Below are 21532 nucleotides of genomic sequence, written 5' to 3' on the forward strand. Positions count from 1 at the left end.
GATAGATTCCTCTTCTGGCAATACCACATGCTCACACCACAGCGTCCCTGTTTGGTTCTCATTTTATAGTGAAGGGAATGGGTGTGTAGAGGGTGTCAGTCACTGGCCCAGGGTCACTCGCTAGTAGTAGGTGAAGGTGGGATCTCCCGGGCTGTGACTCCAGAGCCTGTGCTCTTAGCGCATGTTCCATGGAGCAGTCTTCCCTCTCGCACTTCAGCGGGAGCCCTGCGGTGCTGTCAGGCTGGACCACTGTACCTGGGTTCCAGTCTGTGCGGAGAATTGAGGAAGCCACGCTGTGAATCTGAACTGGGCATCACCCAAAGCAGTTCCCTTGTGGTGCTCCAAAGACAATATTTTACTTCCATTTCTTGGGTTTCCAAGTTTGCACCCTTGGCTGCAAGACTTCGGTCTTGAGCATCATTCAGAGCAAGGCCAGAGCCCAGGCCCCCCCACCCAAGTCCTGTGGGCATCCCTGACTCTGATCCGGCCTCTTTCCTCGGAGAGGCTGGGGCATGGTGGAAACCAGCCTGTGTGCAGACAGCTCTGACCAAAGAGGCAAGGGATTGGCATTATTTATTCAAATAGCCCTTGTGAGAAGATAAGGCTTTCCTGAGGGTGTCACGCCGTGTTGCCTGTGAGTAAAACAGGACTTGACAATGATCTGTGTGGAGAGAATGTGACAGGAGCGGAGCGCTTGTCATCCAAATTCTGACAAATGCTCGCCGTACAGACAACTCCCATCGGGCGTCCATCGCCTTGAGATTGAAGACTGTTTTATTCATCTTTGTGTCCCTGGCCCTCCGTCAGGTACTTGACAGAGGAACTCAAGTTAATCTCTCTGGTTAACTTCTTAACAGCCCAGCTCAAATCTCACTTCCCCGTATCTCGTGGTGGACTGGCCATTCCAGTCACATGCCATCTTCCAAAAGGGAGGTGTTCTGCCATCCCCAGTTTGCACAAAATGAGGCATGGCTTCAAAATGCCATACCAACCCTTTTCTCAACCAATCGCATGGCTGGTTCTTCCAGTGGGACGTCTTGCCTAAGTAAGAAGCATGTTTTGTGTGCGACCATCCAACCATTGCACCATAAATCTTGACTGGATGCCAGCTCCGCACCAGACACTCTCCTGGGTGCTGGGACACAGAGATGAGGTGATCATCTCAACTGTGAGCAGCAAGGAGAGGGTCGGACACATCAACATGTCCCTGTGGAAGACACTGCCATTAAAGTCTGTACAAAGTGCCCTGGGACCATGGTAAAGCAACCAGATGGGAGACAAATCAGAGGAAATCTTCAAAGGGGGTGACATGAGACCAGGGCTGGATGGGGGACAAGGGCAGCAGGAAGGGCCTCTGGGTGCCAGGCCTTAAGGCATGTCTGGAAATCGCTGGTTGTCAAGTATGACTTAGGGACTTTGCTGCTGGCGTGTGGCAGTGTCTGAATGGGGAGATTCTTCCTCTTAATGGCCCAGCTCACACCTCACTTACCCACATCCCATCATGCCCAGGAAGAATTAATTTTCCCTCCTCAGGGTTCCTATACCATTATATTTATTTCCCTTTGAGCACTTAGTGCATTACGGGATAATTACTGGTTTATATATCTGTCTTCTGGCAAGACCATAAACCCCTTAGGGGCAGGCAGGGTCCATGTGTCAGTACTGTCCGTACCTGTGAGAGGCGACAGAGTGGCTGGCACGCACTGCTCAACTCTGTAGGTGTCCTGTTGCTCCATTTCACTGAGAAAGTGACAAAGAACATCGTTCGTCCCTCATTAGCCTCAGCCTCTCCTGACTACCCTTAGCTTGGAGCTGGCCGAGATTCCAGTTCTTTTTCCTCCAGAGCCTCTACTGCAGGTATTACTGCATGGAGACTGTAGAGTGGGTAAGACGGTTATCTCTTGGCTCTTCCTGATTTCAACTGTATAAAGTATGTCTGTGACCTTGGCTGAAGCAGCGTGTGCTGCTACCAGTTATTGGGTGCGTGCCTTCCTGCTATGGCAAATAGAAAGAGCAGTACCATCGTCCGCACCAATGATCTGGTTTTTATTTTTATTAGGAACAAATGCCCTTAAGAAGCAGCTGAACAGGCTGGCTAATTATAGCCAGAAAGAGCAGCTTAGCAGCAAGTACACTAAAATGGAAATTATATTTGGCCTACACTCAGCGCTGTGCAAATGGACAGTGCTAAATAGCTCCAGCCAGTAGGCCCATCCATCAGCTACTTGGGGGACCCTCCGCAGCCAGCTCCTCCTGGCAAGCCAATTAGGATGCCATTCTCCTGGAAACCGTGGGTCCTGCAGGGGCCACACTGACGTGGTTGAGTGGCCACGGGAGACACCTCGTAACCTGTGCCCTTATGACATTCCCACCACTACAGAAGGGCCTCTTCTGAGCTTTATGGAGCAGAACGCTGGGGCTCGAACTGATCCTTTGTCCATCCACTTGACTCGAGTTGAAACCTTGTATGGAAAATGTGTTTGGCTCTCTGAAGGCATCCTGGGTTTCGCCTCCCTGGGACGTCTGATGGTTCTTTTGTCCCAGGTGCACCTTTAGTACACCTTGGGCCCAGAGAGGGACAGCAGTGTGCTAGGGCCTGGTTCAAGGTGCCCACCCGGTGGGTTGAGGAGTGCAGAGGGTCAGGCCAGGGGACACATGAGGGAAGCCTGGGGGATCCCTCTGCTGAGAGAGTGCAGGGATTCTTGATGGCATATAGAGAGGACCCTAAAAACAGGCTAAAAATGCTATTGAATAATAAAAGCATTTGACCCACTCTCTATAGTGTCTGTTGATTATGATCAAGAATCATCTTCCCTTGAGATTATTATGATCACAAGTAAGAAGACTGTCAGGACAAAAATGTGAAAGATTTTGCAGTGGACCAAAAAAATAAATAAAAGGATGTCTCATCCAGCCCCCTTCAGGGATGATTCCAAAGGGACCTGCCCTTTATCGTCTTTGGGCTGTATTACAACTCTGTAAATGCTTTTTGTCCACAGAAATGCAAATAAATGCTAATAAATTTTGTCCTGTAGAATATAATTGGCTATTGCTCTGCAGATATTGACCAGTTTTGCATCTATTTATAAATTCATTTTAGTATTGTCAGTATGTGTGTGTTTGATTTCTCTTTTGATGCAGTTGTGACGTCTTACCAGTTCCCTCATAAATTAATGAGTTAACTAAAATCTTTGACACATGTTCATTTTATATTTGAATAAGAACCATGATTTTACCTTTTTAAAAATGTACCTTTAACACGAGTGAATTGGCATCACACAATATTAGAAATGCAGATACTCATCTATTGCAACAGTTGCCATAGGTTTCCATGGTAACCCTGATATTTGGGAGAGGAAATTCTAGTTCTCAAACTGAGCCCCTGCGAGTTTGCCATGGACTGGACTAAGGCATCCCACTGCTGGCATAGAATAATGGTGGTCTTTTACCAGTTAGTAAGAAAAATTATTCTTCCCAAGTATAAAAATCTTCCCATGATTTTATTTTTCCAAACCTTGACACCTACTGTCATGATGTCTCCTGGTAAGAACCTGTGGGTAACAAGCATACTTATGTTAACAATTCAGAGCACTTCACTGTATTTCATTCGACTGCTAGTTTTTTAATAGGTATGATTATTCATAGTTGTGATGTTGTGTCATACCTTGTAATATTTAAATTTAGTTAAAATATAAGATAAATTTGTACTTTTTATTGTTAAAGTTACATGTGTTCTTTAATAAAAATTTAGATATTACTTAAAGCACAACAAGTAAAAATCAGCTCCACAGTCTCTCATATGTTGAAAGCCAGTCCTCCACCCATGCCCTTATTTCCTCTCCCTGCCCCCGGACTTGGCCCCGTGTTTAATCCCTCTACTCTCTGTCCTCAAGTTCTACCTCTTTCCTGGCTCCTTCCTCTGCTAAGTGTCTCCACTTCCCAAGCCTCCCTCATGCCACCCAGCCCTCTCTCCTGGGACTGTGTCGTCATTGTTCTAAAGGACAGACCGGTGGGCACTGCTCAGTCCACGTCCCCCACTTACCTGCATTCCATGCCCTTCCTCACTCCTCCCACTCAGCTCCCGCGACCTCTTTGTTCTGGCCTCTTACTCTCCTCCCTGACCTTTTCCCCGACTCCTCCCCTGCCCATGCTGGTGCTGTGGTGTGTCTCGCTCCGGACACTGGTCTTCTCACCCCACATGCTTTCCCTGGTGAGTCAGGTCTGGGCTCGCCTTTCGCCCACGTGCTGCAGGTCCCTAATGTGTGGTTCCAGCCTGGGCCTCTGCCCTGAGCCTCAGGTCTTTGTAACCAAATGTCTTCCAGACTCCCACACCTCTCCGTCCTAGAGGCACATCACACTTAACCTCTAAAATAGAACTCTGCGTCTTCCCCCAAAGTTGTTCCTCTTCCCAGGTAGAAATACAATGTCATTCTTGACTCATTCACCATTACCTTTCCCCGACAAATAAATCAATAAATCATGACTTGTCATCTAATCCATTGCGCTGCTCCCTTCCTGCATCCACCCACCCTGCCTGGCTGTGGCACTGATCCGTGGCTTTGGCCTCCTCAGAGCCATCCTTCGTGGGGCTACCAGAGGGAGCTCTATAAAGTACAAACCTGACCAAGTGGCCTTCCCAGCTTGACACTGGTCAGTGGCTCTGCAGAGAAGGCTCCACAGGCTGGGCAGTGAGGCTCAGATTCCCCACTGGCTCCTCACTGGCTCCCCACCACGTGCTCATACTTGACAGGAGCCTCCCCATCCAGATCGCCAGCCCTAGCTCCCCCCTACATAGGGCTTCTCTCTCCTTGAAGAATACAGTGCTCTGTGTGTCATCTGACTGCGGCTGGCCTCCCCAGAGTCATCGCCAGCCATGCGTTGCTTTGCTTTTCATGCTTCAGCAACGAGGCGTTGCTTGTAGTTGCCCGGGCACAGCAGATACTCGGTGCCAGTGCGCCTGGCTCAGCGTGTCTGGGAATTCTCTCCCCACCCTGCCCTTCTGCCTTTGCCTGGTCAGTCCTAGGTAGCATCTCCTCCCTGCCCAGTGGCCTCAGCAGTGCCGTATGACGCAGCAGCCAAACTAAGCCTTCAGGCACCAACAGGGACAGGATCGCAACACCAATGAGACTATTTAGAAGGAAATTGTTTTAATAATCTTCCTGCTGCAAGTTTGCAAAGATAGTCTCCTGTGTTTCCATTCAGAAGATTTATGTTCTTAGTTTCAGGTCTTCTGATGGTGGTTTTAGTTGGCGTTGCTCTGACTGCTGATGTTGTGGAACACACTTTTCCAAGCTGCTTGGCTTTGTGTACTTTCTGTGCTATGATCTGTCAATTTCCTTTCCCTCATTTTTCTATCAAGGCCTTAGGGTTTTTTCTTTCATTTGTGACAAGTATTTTTTTCAGTTTGCTTTTTACCTTTAATTTTGGGGTATTACTTATTGACATACAGAAGTGTTTGGTTTTGTGTAGTTAAATCTATTGATATTTTCCTTCATGATTTCTTTCATTACTTTTGTGTTTGGATATTTCAATACTATTAAGCATAAAATATTTTTATAGATTTTCACCTTGTTTTTAAAGGTTTAATTTTTAATATATTTAATTCTATTAGAATTTAGATGTGTTATGTATTCTGATATATGACTTTTTCTTTCTTTCAAATGATCCATTTTCCAACATGATTTGTTGAATAATCCATTTGTTTGTGTTTCCTTGTTATGTATTAAGGGGGGCCTGTTTATACAAAAGTCTGTTTGGGACTTATTTATTTCCATTGACTCATCATCTGTTTTTCTGCCAGTTTTACGGTACTTTAATTGCTTTAGTTCCAAAATGTACTTTAATACCTGATAAAGCAAGTCCCCTCATCTTTTTACAATTTTATTTCTTGTCACCATTTATTCTTCCAGAAAAAAATTGGAATTATTTTGTTAAGTTTCAAAAATAGTCCCATTGAGTTTTTAATTGTATTAAACCTATAATGAGTTTTATCAGAACTGACTTCTTGGTAATTCTTCCCATCCATAAAAGAATATGCTTCCCTATTTATTCAGCTCTTTTTTTTTTTTTTTGTATTACTCAGTGAAGTTTGCAGGTTTGTACCCACAGGCAGTATACATTTTTTGTTAAGGTCCAAAGATTTTGTCTTGTGCTATTATAAATAGCATTCTCCCCCCATTTCATTTTCTGACTAGTTATCATTAGAACATAGGAAAACTATGGATGTTTAGGTGTTTATTTTCCATTCAGCCACATTCCATATTCTCTTACTAGTCTATTGATTTTTCAGTGGATCCTCTTGGTTTTTAAGGTAGACAATAATCTCCAAATAATAAAAATTTATTGTTTTCTTTTTGTTTTTCCTCTTACTGGGTTGGTCAGAATAATTTTGGATAATAATTGGCACAACAATGTCTCTTGTTTCTTCCCTGATCTCCATGGAATGTCTACTAGGATTTTACTGTTATATATGATTTTGATTTTATTGTTTATTGAGATATAATTTGCATGCAACAAAATGCAGAGATTTTAAGTGAGTTTTGACAAATATTTATACCCATGTAGCCCAGATCTCAAAGTACAAATCATTTTCAACATGCCAGAAAGTTCCCTGTGTCCTTTCCAGTCAGTCTTCCCCCTTCAAAGGCAAGCACTCTCTGACTTCTGTCACCACAGAGTAGTTGTGCCAGTTTTTCAACTTCATGGAAAGGAACATGATATTGACTTGAATGTGCAGTTTTTTACCACATAAGACGTTCTTCCCATTCCTAATTCTTAGGATTTTAAAAATTATATACGGAAATTTCTTATTTCTAAGCAAATTATTCTTAAAATAACCAAATATTACATTTATACATACCCTACAATTTATGCAGCGAGAATTCAATATGTGCTGCATCTTCCCTGCTCTGACGTGAATTCCTGAGGCTCTGCCCCCTGGACAGGTTTCAAAGCTGACGTTCTGAGGGACTTGGTCTTCATCTGTAACTCAAGGTTCCCAGGCTTCAAACTTGAAATCAATGTACTTTTCCTTAACTCAGAAAGAAACACTGTCTTCTACAAATTAAGAGGTAACATCATATCTTCACCTTTTCTAAAAATGTGCTAGAAGGAACGACAGATCGGAAGAACATCTCCATGTCTTCTGTGTCTTTTACTGTCCCTCATACATAACTCCATGCAGTAGATGTCTCTGCCAGCCAGGGAGTGCTTGTCTCTCTTGATGACCTCAGGAGCTTCCTTTGGAAAATCTACATCCGATGCATTTCTCTTGTTGCTTTGGTTGCCCAGAAGCCCAAAGCTAACCTGAATGCCGGACTGAAGTACCTAATTCATCCCAGGTGCTCATAACATTGCTCTGTCTTCTTCTCATTAATGATTTTGGATTTATTTATATTTATATTTGTTTTCATTTTATCATGCAATTTTATACATATTTTCTCTTTAGAAGATCTTTAAGCTCTCTTAAAAAGTAGGCAAAAGCTCTTTCCATACACATGCATACAAACATATAAACACATATGCATGTGTCATGTGAACATACTTTAAGTGCAGGCTCATGTGAAACTGGAGCTATCAACCTCTTCACCTTTGTTTTTTTCCTCCACATTGACTTGGGGTACAGAGCACAGCAACTTCAGGCCAATCTGCAAATGATGTAGCCGCTCCTGTCTGACAGAGCTGAGACACAGGGAGATACCTGGAAGATGTAAGGTGAATCTGAGAGGCAGAGAAAAACACACAGAGAAGTAAATAACAAATCCAGAGCCAAGAGGGGCATAAGTGGGGCCACGCTCAATTGCCAGCGAAGTGGCACTGAGAATGGGGACCCTCAACGAAGGGGGGGGGGTCCCTGTGGGTGGGAGTAGTCACTGTCCTCAGAGATGGGCCTGGAATGGAATGTTGGGATGCGCAGGGTTCAGATGCACTGGTGCTGGGAGAGGAGGAGGGGTGGGGAGGGTGGTGGCCAAGGACTCCAGAGGCTTGAATGCAAGGCAGCAAAATGGGTGGGAGGAAAGTTCCCAGGCAAGTGGATTAGTAGGAGCAGAAGGCTCTTTGGGCAGGAGAAGCTGGAGGCTGGAATGGATTGCTTTAAATAAAACCCATTTTCTATATAATAATGTATTTTTAACAAGTAATACGTGGTCACTGAAGCTAGAGAAATAGTACAAGATGTATAAAGGAAGAGTTTCTTATCTCCCTCCACCATGAGGGACTGCTGCTAGCAGCCTGGTGCCTGTCGCTCCACACTGAAAAGGGAGGCCTGCGAGGAGCGCAGAGGCCGGACGATGCCGGACCACAGTCTTACACACCAGAGAGCCACGCAAAGCCACGAGCAAGGGAATGTTGTGTGAAGACAAGTTTTTAGCAAGATTAATGTGCAAGTGGCCTACAGGAAGCTGTTGCATGAGGTTCAGGGAGTGGGAGAGAGTAGGGGCCGTGGCCTGGTGCGGGAAGGCTGTCATTCCTGAATTGCTGATGGGGTTTCCCTGGGAAGGAGAGGCCAGATGGCTGGGGACCTCGGGCCTGTCCCTGCAAAGCAGGAGCCCGCGGAGGAGCAGTGGTCTGGACAGAGCATCAGTTAGTTTGGGTGGAACATGCTGAGACTGAGACTATGTTTTGAGGTCCCGAATACAATATCCTCTGGGCCATCTGTCTCTCCTCCAGCATGGAACATTCCAGTACTCACAGTGTTCTGCTGCTTTTTGTATGCACCCATCACTGCTTTCTCCAGCACAGCTGGTTATGTCAGCTGCTGGTGTAAGACTAGCTTTTGGAGAACATTCTGCAAGGCCCCGTGCCTCTCGGGGGAGGAGTGCTTTCTTCACAAAGAGAATTCCTAAGCTGCGAGCCTCGGTTCTTTCTCCTGCCACAGGTGTCTTTTCATGTGTGGAGCCGTCAGCCCTCTTGCACTCTGCTCCCCATGAAAGCCGCTCCGACTGTCACCGCACAATATGTTAAACATCTTCATCCCTGGTTGCTATTATGTACTTAAAAACTGATGGGCTTTGTGCTGCGTTGCTTGCCAAAATGGCAAAGAGACTTTGTTCTTTATGCTCCGAATCATTTTAATGCTGTCTTTGAAACATGTCTCACATAGGCATTTTCTAATAGTCCTGGACTTGTTAGGGAGTATTTTATGTTTTAGCTCATTTTTCTTTGGAATTTTGCATATGGAGCCTCACATTCATAGCATGTGCTCCCGTTTTAAAATGCATCCAGGGAGATGGTGCCTGTCACAGGTGTTTATGGAGAGAGGCTGTGCTGGGGACCAGAGAGGGGCTGAGGTGGAGGGCTTCAGGCTTCACTCCCTGTTAGATGGGGAGGGGGTGGGAGCCCAGCATGGGCTCCACATCCTCTGTTGGTCCTCACCATTTGGAAGGCTCTTCCTAAGCCTGTCCCGCAGACTGATGTACTCTCCTACACAGGTATACCTATTGTGACAGCTCAGTGCAGGATACAGAGTGGCCCTGTAGCTTTCCTGAGGCTGGGCCAGCTCCCTTCCAGGGCGGCCACCTGCTCCACTCTGTAGGCAGCCAGCCCAGGGGAGACGGGCTCCAGCCTGCTGCAGGGGTTCACCGCTGCGAATCTAAGCTTCTGGAATTGTCCGATCTCAATTTCCAACCTCCTTCCACTTCTCTGGAGTCAGCCCACACCCTTCCAGGGAGCAAGTGTCTCCTTGCGGGCCCAGGCCTCTGGTGGGCACCTTCAGTGCCTTGGCAGCTCCAGAGGCCACAGTCCCTTGGATATGAACAGCTTGAGGCCCCAAAGCCAATTCCTGGGATCACTTTGGCCATTTCCCTTAGCTAGAGATTCCATGTATTTCCTAAATATCTCAGCTCTTCAGTTCTTGACTTTTAAGGCAAAACTTGGTGCATTTTAACCCTAACCCTGCAGACTTAACTGTTTCTCTAAAGACATACACAACACAGAAAGCCTTCCCAAAGTGAAAGATATCAAACTGTACTTTAATTGTGTGCTCTTTGGTGTGTTTTTTCCTACACCACCTTCTCCCTGTTCTATGAAGTCTCTGGTCTGAGCCTTTCTTTCCCAGGGACCCCTAAAGGTGCATAGCCTATCCGTCCCAGGGCCTCGGTCTTACCTCCCAAGGTTACCATGAGCACGTCTGTATCACAGCATCCTTTCAACACTGCGTTTGTGCTCACATGGGAATGTGCTTCGTGCCCTCACAGGGTCACATTCGTCCAGAGGACCCCACAGTGCTCTTGCTGTGTCTGTTCCACACACATTGTGTTTACCAGCCCAAGCGTGCAATTCTATAGTGCTGCTAAAATTGTATTCCTTACATTCTTTTAATAGTTTTTAAAAACTAGAATCCTACAGAAAAATCTTATTTAAACTTTGCAGAACTAGTTATTATCTGTGCTTTTCTTTTAATGCCCAGATGAGCTTTGACTAGACCGGGAGAAGCTTTTCCGTAGACGTGGGTGTGCCTGTCTTTGAGTTCTCTGACCCCAGCCTGGAGCGGGTGAGTGGCTCGGAGCAGGAACTCCTTCTGCAGCCTCACCCTAAGCAGTGTGACTCTGCGGAGGCTGGAATCATTTGTTGTCTGGGCTTTGAAACTGTGTATCTCTGTTCAGGTGATGACAGTAATTTAAGGGTACTTTAATATAGAGAAGCAAACGTTATTCATTCCACCCAACTAATCTCTATAACTCATTGAGCTGAACACTGAAGTATAGGTTGGAGTCTCCAAAAACTTGAAAATAGTTACATAAAACACTTGAACAACCATGAGAATAGTTTTACAAAGGCAACTACAGTTTGGACCTGTGCTTGTTTAATGTTTTCTCATACTCTTTATTTTCTAAATTTTTGAATGCATTTGTATTAATTTTTGTGGTATATATATATATATATATATGCACAAACATATACATATATACAAATATACATACATTGTATACATTACATAAAATTTATAATTTTGTATTACTTTTTTTTTTTTTTTAAGAAGACAGGATCTTGCTGTGTTGCCCAGGCTGGACTGCAGTGGCGCAATCATAGGTCACTGCAGCCTGGAACTCCTGGCCTCGGTGATCCTCCGTCTTGCCTCCATAGTAGCTGGGACTACAGGCGTGTACCACCACGCCTGGCTTGTGTTACTTTTATGGTGGAAAAAAATGTGGCCCGGGAGATGGATACACGGTTCTCAGGAGTGGATCCAGGTTTTATTTGGCTTCTGTACCTTGGGAGTTAAGAAAGATAGCGCAACACTGGACAGGCTTCTCCTGGCATTGTAGGAAAGGCCAGTGCAGCGAGGGACAGAGAGAGCTCAGGGCCCCTGTTGGTACTCCTTCTGGAGCTGGTGTGGGCCTCTAGCCAGAAGGGCATTTGGTGGCTACTGTTATAGCCTGTGGAGTCCCAGACCTTTGCTTCTGCTCCACCACAAGGGCATCAGGCCCCCAAACAATGAGGGGTTCCATGTGAGCCTCTCTGAACCACCCCGTCCTCCAGAGCTCCAGTCTCAAGGGGAACCGCAGAGGCTTTGACCCCAGCACCCTGACAGCGTGTGGCCTCCTCCTGCCTCGCACACATGTGTGGACTCACACACACAACCCCATGCTCTTCTCTTGCAAAACACACGGAATCTTCTAGTGCAGCATCCACTCAGTGCTTCATAGTGCGCTCCTCTCCTGCCTGGCTCTGACCAAGCCGTTGACTGATGGGCTTTTCCTGTTTCTTACTGTACCTTTTATTTTAGAACAATTTTAGGTTTACAGATTATTGTGAAGATACACCCCACACCCAGTTCCTCCTGTTATGTGAGCACGGTGCTTTTGCCACAGCTAATGAGCCCATATGGACACTTTATTATTAACTGAAGTTCACACTTTCTTCAGATGTCCTCAGTCTTCCCCTAATATCTTTTGTTTCTGTTCTAGGATCCCATCCAGGATCCCACGTGTCATTTATCCTCTCGTCTCCTTAGGCTCCTCAGTTTCTTGGACTTTCCTTGCTTTTGATGACCTTGGCAGTTGTGACAAGGACTGGCCAAATATTCTGTGGACTGGTGCTCAACTGGGATTCGTCTGTTGGTTTTCTCAGTTAGGCTGGGGTTGTGGGGTTTGGGGGTGAAGACCAAAGAGGGAGGCAGAGCGCCCTTCTCACCACATCACATCAAGGGGGTACACTATCAGTAGGACTTATAGCTGCAGATGCTTGATAGGCCTTTTAAACATTGGAAAATTTAACTTAATTTGTGCCTGGGGTTAGCCTGTCAGCAGCACCTGTGTTGAGTGTGCAGTGTCATCCTAGGAAACGCAGTGTATGTGGATTCAGTGTCCAGAAAGACAGCCTGTTGTGGTGGACTAGTGTGAAGCCTCCTCATCACTGGGGCCCCGTAGGCATTGCTCCAAGAGAAGAGCTCAGCTTCCTGATCATGCCTGTGACCTAGCCCTTGACTTCCTAGCGTTAAATCCTACACAGCCACAAGACATAGAAAAGCACAATTAAGCTTACTGGGGAGATTCTACCAAGGAGTGTTAATATCAGGTGGAGAGACCTTGAGTCAAAACAGCAGTAGAATTAGAATTAGGACAATACTACATTCGTGCTTTAATTCTCCCACTTAACCCTGTAACCTAGGGGAAGTGTGCTTGTTTCAATGAAAGCACGTTCAGCCTCATTCATATAAAAAATACAAGGTAAAGCATCCATGAAATCACATTTTTTCCCTATCAAATGGACAATTGAGACAGAAATGCTCAGAGCTAGCAATGTTGTAGCAAAACGGTCACCTTCTAAAACCTTTTTATTGTTATTAATACTAAATAGACACAAAAGTATGGCTTCAACAACCAGTAACATTTTTACCATATTTGTTTCATCTATTCTCCACTGTTTTTTTTTTTTTGCTAGAGTATTTTAAAGGAAATCCCAAAATTTATGTCATTCATCTGTAAGTGGTCAGTAAGCAGCTCAACAAAAGGACATCACGCCTAAGAAAATCAGTGGTAATCCTTAATACCACCCAATATTGGGCCCATATCTAAATTTCCCCAATTGTCTACGAAAATGTCCTTTTACACTTGATTTACTTGAATCAGGACCCAAACAAGGCCCATCCTGCTAGGGTGGGAACTTGTAGCTCAGGATGAGAGATAATTCTCGACACAAAGATTAGAATAGTTTTAAAGGAAGAATGTTTATTTTACTTACCAAAGGGAGGGAAGCATATGGGGTTTGGGGTTTTTATGGGGATAAGGAGAAAGAAAAAGTTACTGCTGCCAGCTGCCAGCAGAAACAGCTGCATCTGTTCCCCCCCCCCCTTTTTTTTCTTCTCTGTGAGGCTGGCTTATCAGAGTCCTTGGAATGTGATCTGGGGAGAGCTGGGAAAGCATCACGTTCTATCTACTCAGTTCTTTACAAGTGCTGTGAAAACAAACTCATAGAAGCAGGTGGTTAATCTTAAAGACAACTAGTTGAGCCACTGGTGGTTAATCAAACAAAGGGGCAGTTGTGCTGTGATCTTTCCATTCAAAGGGGCAATTATGTATTGAGAGTTTTCTCTTTTTTTCTGTTAATCTATTAGCAAGGCCATCCTTTCACATTCCTTGTATTGGTTGGTTTGTATCTTCATGTCTCTTAATCAACAAAAACTCCCACCTGTCTTCCCCACCGCTCCCTCCTCTTGCCTGGGCCGAGGCCATGCCATCTGTCCTACAGAATGTCCCATGTCCTGGATTTGAACCATGGAGTTGTTTAATTGGTTCCTACATCTTCTTTATTGCTTGGAGACTGGATTTGATTTGCATTCAGTTTCTGGTTTTGTGTGTTTGTTTTCTTGAAAAGTGTGTGTGTGTGTGTGTGTGTGTGTGTGTGTGTGTGTGTGTGTGTGTGTGTGTGACTACTTCCTGGGTATTGCTAGGCACTTCCTACTGTCCAACCCAAGAAGGCACAGGAGGCCTAGCAGCTCCACCTTTGCTGATCTGTGAGTCCAGGTGGTGACCACCTGTAAATTGGGAAAAGTCATTTAAATTTCCATGAGTCTTGGTTTCCTCAAGTGTAAAGAGGTGTGATAACACCTCTTCCCAAAGAGGGTTTCTGTGGTTACAGATGTAAAAGCACTTCCAGACTGCAAACTGCTATACAAATGTTAGGTGTTAATAATAATAATGATCCTTTTGCAATTAAGAATTTTGCCTTCATAAAACATTTTCCTTCCCCAGGCACCTTTAATTGAGAAAATGGCAGTGATCTTTTTTATTGGACAAAGCATCCAGTACATTTTCAGAGCTTGCAAACCACCAGCTTTTTAACCAACGGATAGAGTGGAGGAGTGATTAAGTCCTCGTGGATTCTGGGCCTTGACACTAAGAAAGAGTAGTGATGCCCCTCTGTATGACAGAGGTTGTTAGTAGCCCAACTGGGGAATTCTAAAATTCCTCAGTCTTCTAGATCAGAGATTCCCTAAAGGAGAAGAAAAAAGGTATTGAAATCTTTATGGGATGTTTCCTTTATCAAAGGGTTTTCTACATTCCATCCCCCAAGACGAGCATCCTGTGGCACTCTTTTGTGAAGACTGGCTGGGGGAAGGATCTTTTAAAGGTATCTTGCTTATTGATTGTCAGGAACAGATTTGCTATTTAAATTTTAACAGTTCTCAGCAAGCTTGCAATTCTGAGGCTTGTGAACAAGCAAATCCTTCCCAAACCACTTTTATTTTATTTGTTTATTTTTTTTTGGTACAAATCAGAATGCCCATGAGATGGATCAGGTTCATTTGTATTAGTTTTCAGTTTAATCTCTCTTCCTGCCAGATCTTTTATCTTCTAGTAGGAGAGGAAAAAGGATAAATAAAGAATTCTATAGTTGCAACAGGAGGACTGAGCAGAGCCCGGAGGTCCAGAGGAGATTAATAGGCCCTATTGTCAAATCAAACTGGGCAGCAGACTCTGCGACTGGGGTTATGGACTTTCAAGAGCTGTTTGCACTGGAATGAACACCGGGCTGAGGCTGGAGGGGGCTGGGGCAGGAAGGCAGCTTCCCAAGGCTCTCTCTGCCCTTTCCTCATCTGATTAACCGCTTTAGTCAACTGGTCACAACTGTCCTTTTGACTTTGTCTCTTTCTGAAATGACTGTCATTCTCTCTATATCTGACCGAGCAGGTGAGTTGTTCTCTTACAGACGCTGTGAAACCTAAAGGGGGAAGAGGTGGAAGAAGAGTTTTACTGAGCACTGTATGGGTCAGAGTTCCCGTAGGAAACAGGTGACACTCTTGACTTAGAATAATCAATGAGGAAGTTGTAGAAAGGGAGTGTTTACAGGGGTGTGGGTGGAGGGGAACCACAATGACCTGTGACCTGGGGCTGGTAGCCTCAGAGCTCTTTCTACCCTTAGGTCAAAGAGACCAGGACAGTAGCAGAACCCCTGAAAGAGAGATTGTATAGAGCTGCCACCTTGAGAAGAGCAGGAACCTTTGGGTGAAGGACGCAGATAGTCCCAGGCAACCTCTCAGTGAGGAAGGAAGAGCCCTGACTTCGTCTCCTCCTGATCTCCCAGTGGAGGCCACAGGGCAGGACCACCCCCCCCCCGCCAGGGGGCAGAGCCGAGTGTAGAAGGTGCTGCATGGATCTAGCGGGAGTGGGAGCACCCGGCACAAATGCAGCCAAGTGTCTACCTGGCCAGGCTTCCTGCTGGCTCGACACTTCCAGCATCCATTACCTCATTTCATACCCAGGCAGTCTTGGGAGTTACATGTTATTCCCCCACCCCATCTTTTATTTTCTTTTTTTCTTTTTTTTAATCTCAGGAAATTATGGGGGTACAAACATTTTGGTTACATGTTATGACTTTGCCACATCCCAACCATGATTTGAGACATGCTCTTTCCCCCCCTACAATGCTCACCACGTCCATTAGTTGTGAGTTTACCCACCCTCAAGCCCCCTACCCCCAATGAATATTACTACTGTGTGAGCACCTTAGTGTTGATCAGTCAGTGCCAGTTTGATGGGAGTTAGATGTTATTCCCCCACCCCATCTTTTCATCATTTGTTTGCTAATGGAAAAAGACCCAAACTCTGTAAAATAATACAAAGAGGTTTATTCTGAGTGAATGTGTGTGACTGGCCCAGAGCACATGGCCTCAAGAAGTCCTGAGAAAATGTGTCCATGGTAGCTGGGTTACAGTTTGCTTTTATACATTCATGGGGACAGGAATTACATGTAAGACCGTAAGTCAATACGAGGAGAGTATAGATTGGTTTGGCCATAAAAGGCGGGACATCTCTAAGCAGGGCCTTATGGTTATAGGCAGGCTTAAATATTCTTTGATTTGCAGTTGGTTAAAGAAATGAAGCTATGTCTAAAGGCTTGGAATGTTTTAACTTAAGATAAGGATGTCTGTTAATCAGAGACAAACCACCGGACATTTACTGAAACTCCAGCGATCTGTTCAGTAAATTGATGGCCTGCAGTTGTAGTTTAAGCTTTGTCTCCTGTATACCCTTAGGCCTGTTAATGAGTTACAAAGGACATCTCCAAATGTCTGACCTCCCTTCTCATGGCCAGCAACTGAGCTTTAGGGTATTTCTGGGGTCCTCTTGGCCAAGAGGAAGTCCATTCAATCAGCTGGGGGACTTAAGATTTTATTTTAGTTCACATGTTTTAATTTTCAATTATAATAAATTACACATAACAAAATTTACCATCGTCACCATTTTTAACTGTGCAGCTGGGTAGCGTTAAGCACATTCACATCCTTGTGCAGTCATCACCACCCCCCTCCCTAGAACTCTTCCTGTTGCAGAACGAAACTCTGCACCACTAAACAGTAACTCCATTCCCCACCCCCAGCCCCTTCTGCTTTCCATCTCCATGAATTTGACTACTCTAGATACGTCACATAAGGGAAATCGTACAATATTTGTCTCTCTATTACTTGTTTATTTCATTGAGCATCATGTCCTTGAGGTTCACCTATGTTGTGGCATGTGTCAGAATTTCTTTCTTTTAAAAAGCTGAATAGTAGCCACTGTGTGGATAGACCACATTTGGTTTATCCACTCATCCACTGGGAGACACTAGGTTGCTTCCATCCCTTGGCTATTATGACTAATGCTGCTGTGGGCACAGGTGTGCAAATATCTCTTTGAAACTCTGCTTTCAGTTCCTTTGGGTATGTACCCAGAAGTGGGATTGCTGAATGATATGGTAATTCTATTTTAATTTTTTGAGGAGCCGCCATACTGTCTTCTGTAGTGGGTGCACCATTTTACATTCTTACTAACTGTGCACAAGGGTTCCAGTTTCTGCACATCCTCACCAACACCTGTTATCTTCTGTTTGTTTGGTTTCTTTGATAACAGCCATCCTGATGGGTGTGGGACAGTACATCATTGTGGTTTTGGTTTGTCCCCCATTTTGACAAAAGAAGCTAGAAAAATCGAACAGCTGTTAAGTGGACGAGCTCATAGTCAACTGTGGTCTCCATGCTTTTTTCTACTATGTATCAGTTGTCTTCAGAATGAAAACTGCATTTCCACGGAAGCTTGACTTGGCACAAGAGGCCTTGCTTCCTACCAACCGAGTCTAGCTACGCTGATGTTAGGGAGTCTCTTTCATCGTCTGTGTTAGCAAATAGCTCTTTTCTGTAAGTGAGACTCCTTAGAAAACCAGCTCCCCACAAACTGCTTAATGCTAACAGGAGGGTCTCAGACTCCCAGAGTGAAAAGAGAAGCTGGCATGAGTTTTTCCATAGGTGATTAGGGAGGTACCCATTGTGTTTTTAAAGGAAACATACAGAGAGCGGGATCTTCATCAGCTGTCAGTTATCCATGTCACTGAAAATCAAAAGCCAAGAACACTGAAATGCCCAGCTGGTGGTGAAGACTGCATTCCCACAAAGCCATTTTTGGAAACAGCTTTATTTGAAATAATTAAAAAGATTCAATCTTCATGGCCAACTGGCATCATGTTTCAGAGCAGCTTAACTTTGTGTTACGGAATCCGGCTAACAAACTCTGAATTAGTGATAGACATCTCTGTGTGAGTCAACAGAAGTTGCCTTTGAGAGTCTCATTTTCATTTTGGAGCGGTTTGGGTGTACTGCTTGGTGACCTGTAAGGAGCCAGAGTGCATTTCTGGTGAGCTGCCAGGCACAGACTTGTGAATCCCCACGGTTCGACCTTTAGGTTTTTGGAGAAATGGCTGTGGTTTTATGTGTGGGTTTACATGCAGCTGGTATTGTCTGCAATCTGAGCACAGCCCAACACCACAGTGGAAATCATGTGTCACTTCTTTTTGACCACCTCCAATGTGAGTGAAAGGGATTTTGAGCACCACTTCAGATGAATGAGAAAGACAGTTTAATTTCCACAAGAATCATCTCCCCCCTGCCCCACCGTGTTTTATTTCACTAATAACTTGAAAATTCAGTCCCAGGCATCGTCGCAATTCAGAATGGGAGCTGACAGCGGATGCTCGAAGCCATTGCCAGGTCCTGTTCATTCCAGGGCATCACTCTACAAAATGATTGGGCTGAAAAGCATGTTGAAACTGCAAAAATCACGCAAAGGTGTAGGATCCCCAGTAGAACCTTCTGAAGCCTTGCAGGCGAGAGCCCATTTGGCTGGCGGAGTCGCTCTTGCACACCTGCCGGAAAGCTGTGTGGAAAGATATCCTAAACTAGCTGCGAATTTCATTACATTTCTCTCCAGCCAAAGCCACTCAGGGGTGTGGTGGTGTAATGGGCTGCCACGCAGATGGGCTGCAAAATACACAGCCCATCTGTCTTTATCATGCTCATTTCCTCTTTTATTAAAATGTTAATGAATATAGTTTTTATTTATCATTCAGTGACATGTGCGGCATCCTTTTCTGGGAGACAAATCTGCAATCTGCCTACCCATGTGAGCCGACAGAGAACTTTCTCCCATTACATATTGAACACAGGAATTAGGAACATTTTGGTTCCTTTTAAACCGCCACCATATGCATGTTAAAGAAAAAAATCCCTGTACTTGTTGATGGCAGCATGGGGCTAAGCGGATGCCACTAGGATGCCACTAGATCTGGGGCAGGAAACCCCACATTTCATGCCAGGCTCACTAGTTACTGGCCGTGAGACTGTGAGCCTCAGTTTCCACAGCCATTAAATGGGGATAACCACTCCCTCTCCTGGAGCTGTCTTGGTAAGTAAATGAGCTAATTTATGGGAATGCATTTGCATTCACTTGTTATTATTCAGACATGTACTTATGTGAGTTTGAACTTGTTTTGCTCATTCCCTTAGACTCACCGTGGAAAGTGCATCTGTCAAACGTTGGCCCTGAGATGACAGGCGTCACCGTGAGTGGCCTGACTCCGGCTCGCACCTATCAATTCAGGGTGTGCGCAGTGAATCAAGTGGGCAAGGGCCAGTACAGCGCAGAGACGAGCAGGTGCGTGAGTGCCCGTCCCTCCGTGTGGGCTCGAGGAACAGCTTGGGCTTGAAAGTAACCAACTTGCATCCCTTAGGGATACTGGCAAAAGCGTGAGCAGAAAAGACTGTCACAGAGAGGGAAAGCACAGTCGTACGTTGGATTACCTGGGTTTTTCTTAATTGCTGTGAGGCAAGTTTCTTGGATTTCTCCTGTGGTTCTCTGGCTGTGCCTGCATAAATCGTTCCTGATAGCACAGCCCTCCGTATCAAGGAAATTAGGGGCTCACGTGTTGTCCATGTCCTTTATTTACCCTGACTGCCAGCAGGGTGGAAGCCGATGCCACTGGCTTGACAAGTAAACACCTAGCAAGGTGTCGCAAGGGAAGCTGAATGGCCCCAGTGTTTCCTCGAAGGTGTTGTGTTCCTGAGTGGTCTTCACGCTCATCCGTCCCATCCCGGGGGGGCTGCTTTTGAGGGTCATTCAGGTGTGACATGGGGAAATGGCTTCATCAGATTTCAGCACGCCCTCCGCAACCACCCTGAGCTTTCAGTGGCCTTGAGTTTTAGCATAGCTGAGCTCTAAATGACTTTTTTCAAAATGTGGGAGTTTGATATGAGAAATATTGAAAGAGCTGAATAAAACAGTTTGGGAGGAATCTCAGACTGTGGGCCTATGAGCTGATGGTCTCAGGCTTGTAATCTTTTTAAAGAGATGGGGCCTGTGGGTTATTCAGACACCTCCTATGGCTTCCTTGTTGCTTGCCTAACTGATTTTCTGTTATGTTGATTTGTTGTAACTATTTCACACACGTCCTTTCAGTTTGATCAGCTCTGTGTTTTGCTTTTCTTGTCACCCGATTTTGATTTTTGTAAATAGGCTCAAGATTCAGTAAGATGGAGAATGCAAATGGGCACCCTTTGTTTCACACACTCATCTCTCTCCTACCCGTCTCTTACTTTTAGGTTGATGTTACCTGAAGAACCACCCAGTGCTCCCCCGAAAAATATAGTGGCCAGTGGCCGTACCAATCAGTCCATCATGGTGCAGTGGCAGCCGCCCCCGGAAACAGAGCACAACGGGGTGCTGCGCGGATACATCCTCAGGCAAGTGGCCTGTGACTGGCCGTTTCTAGACTGTCACTGTAAAGAGTCAAGTGTCTGTTTCACCGAGGTTGCAGACTCCTATGTCTGCAGGAGCCAAACAGCAATCAGGGACTTAAGCCAAGGGTGGGACTCTGGGGGTGGTGGAGACAGCTGACGTGGCAGCCTTGCAGACGTGCTCTGTGCACCCAGCTGGAAAGCACGCACACAAAACTGGTGCCAGTGGTTGTACTGTGGCATGAGGATGGGGGGAGTATTATGGGTTGGGAGGAAGACATACTATCCATTATAGCCTCTTTAATTCCATTTAAGTTTTTACCAGAGTTCATTATCAAATATAATAATTTAAAGTTAATAATAATAATTAATTTGATTTAATTACCCAATTTGCACGATGCTAGTATGTTGTTCAGTATTGTCAGATCTTCTAGTATGTGCAGGAAATCCAAAAATATAGCTTTTTACATGCAACCTCACAATTTTTAGATGTTGGAAATGAAACCAGTATGTTTTGAAACATAGGGCAAGCCAGACATACACATCTGCAGGCCGGAAGGGCGGCCAGTTTGCTATCTCTGCCTTGTAAGGGACGGTTCGGTTCCAAAACCATGGCAAGAACTATGTCAGAACTGGCTGTGTTCTCGAGAAGAAACTTCCCTTGCCAAAACCACTGCTAATTTAAAAATTGCACTGAAAGTGGTAATTGCCGTGGTTTGTTGTCATAAGTAAAAAGAAAAAGTAAAGCAGTATTAAAGGATAATTATTAAATCTCTTCTCATAGACTGCACTGCTGTGGATATATTTGTTAATTTTATCAGCCTTACTGGAACAAGAACTGTAGGTATCTGTCCTTCCCTCCCTCCAGATACCTGCCTTGAGTTCATTCTGAGTGTGTGACCAGTAAATACTTGGTTAACAAAGGTCTTAAGTGGATAAATTTAATTTCTTAGATAAATGTAAGAAACTGTGACAGTGTTGCTTCTTTAACTCCATTGTCTTTGTATGTGAAGGACAACTCATTCCCAGGAAAGGTGTGTATAACCA

General features: G+C 45.0%; 1 protein-coding gene across 1 annotated transcript in view; it reads left to right on the forward strand.

Moving 5' to 3' along the window:
• Positions 1 to 21532, forward strand: part of SDK1 (sidekick cell adhesion molecule 1) — an 858579-nt gene that overhangs the window by 643285 nt on the left and 193762 nt on the right. Inside the window, 2 exon segments of the mRNA XM_045541236.1 lie at positions 19259 to 19406; positions 20351 to 20491. Coding sequence (XP_045397192.1) covers positions 19259 to 19406; positions 20351 to 20491 — 289 coding nt within the window.

Source organism: Lemur catta, chromosome 2 (genome assembly GCF_020740605.2).
Source record: "Lemur catta isolate mLemCat1 chromosome 2, mLemCat1.pri, whole genome shotgun sequence".
NCBI classification, from domain to species: Eukaryota; Metazoa; Chordata; class Mammalia; order Primates; family Lemuridae; genus Lemur; species Lemur catta.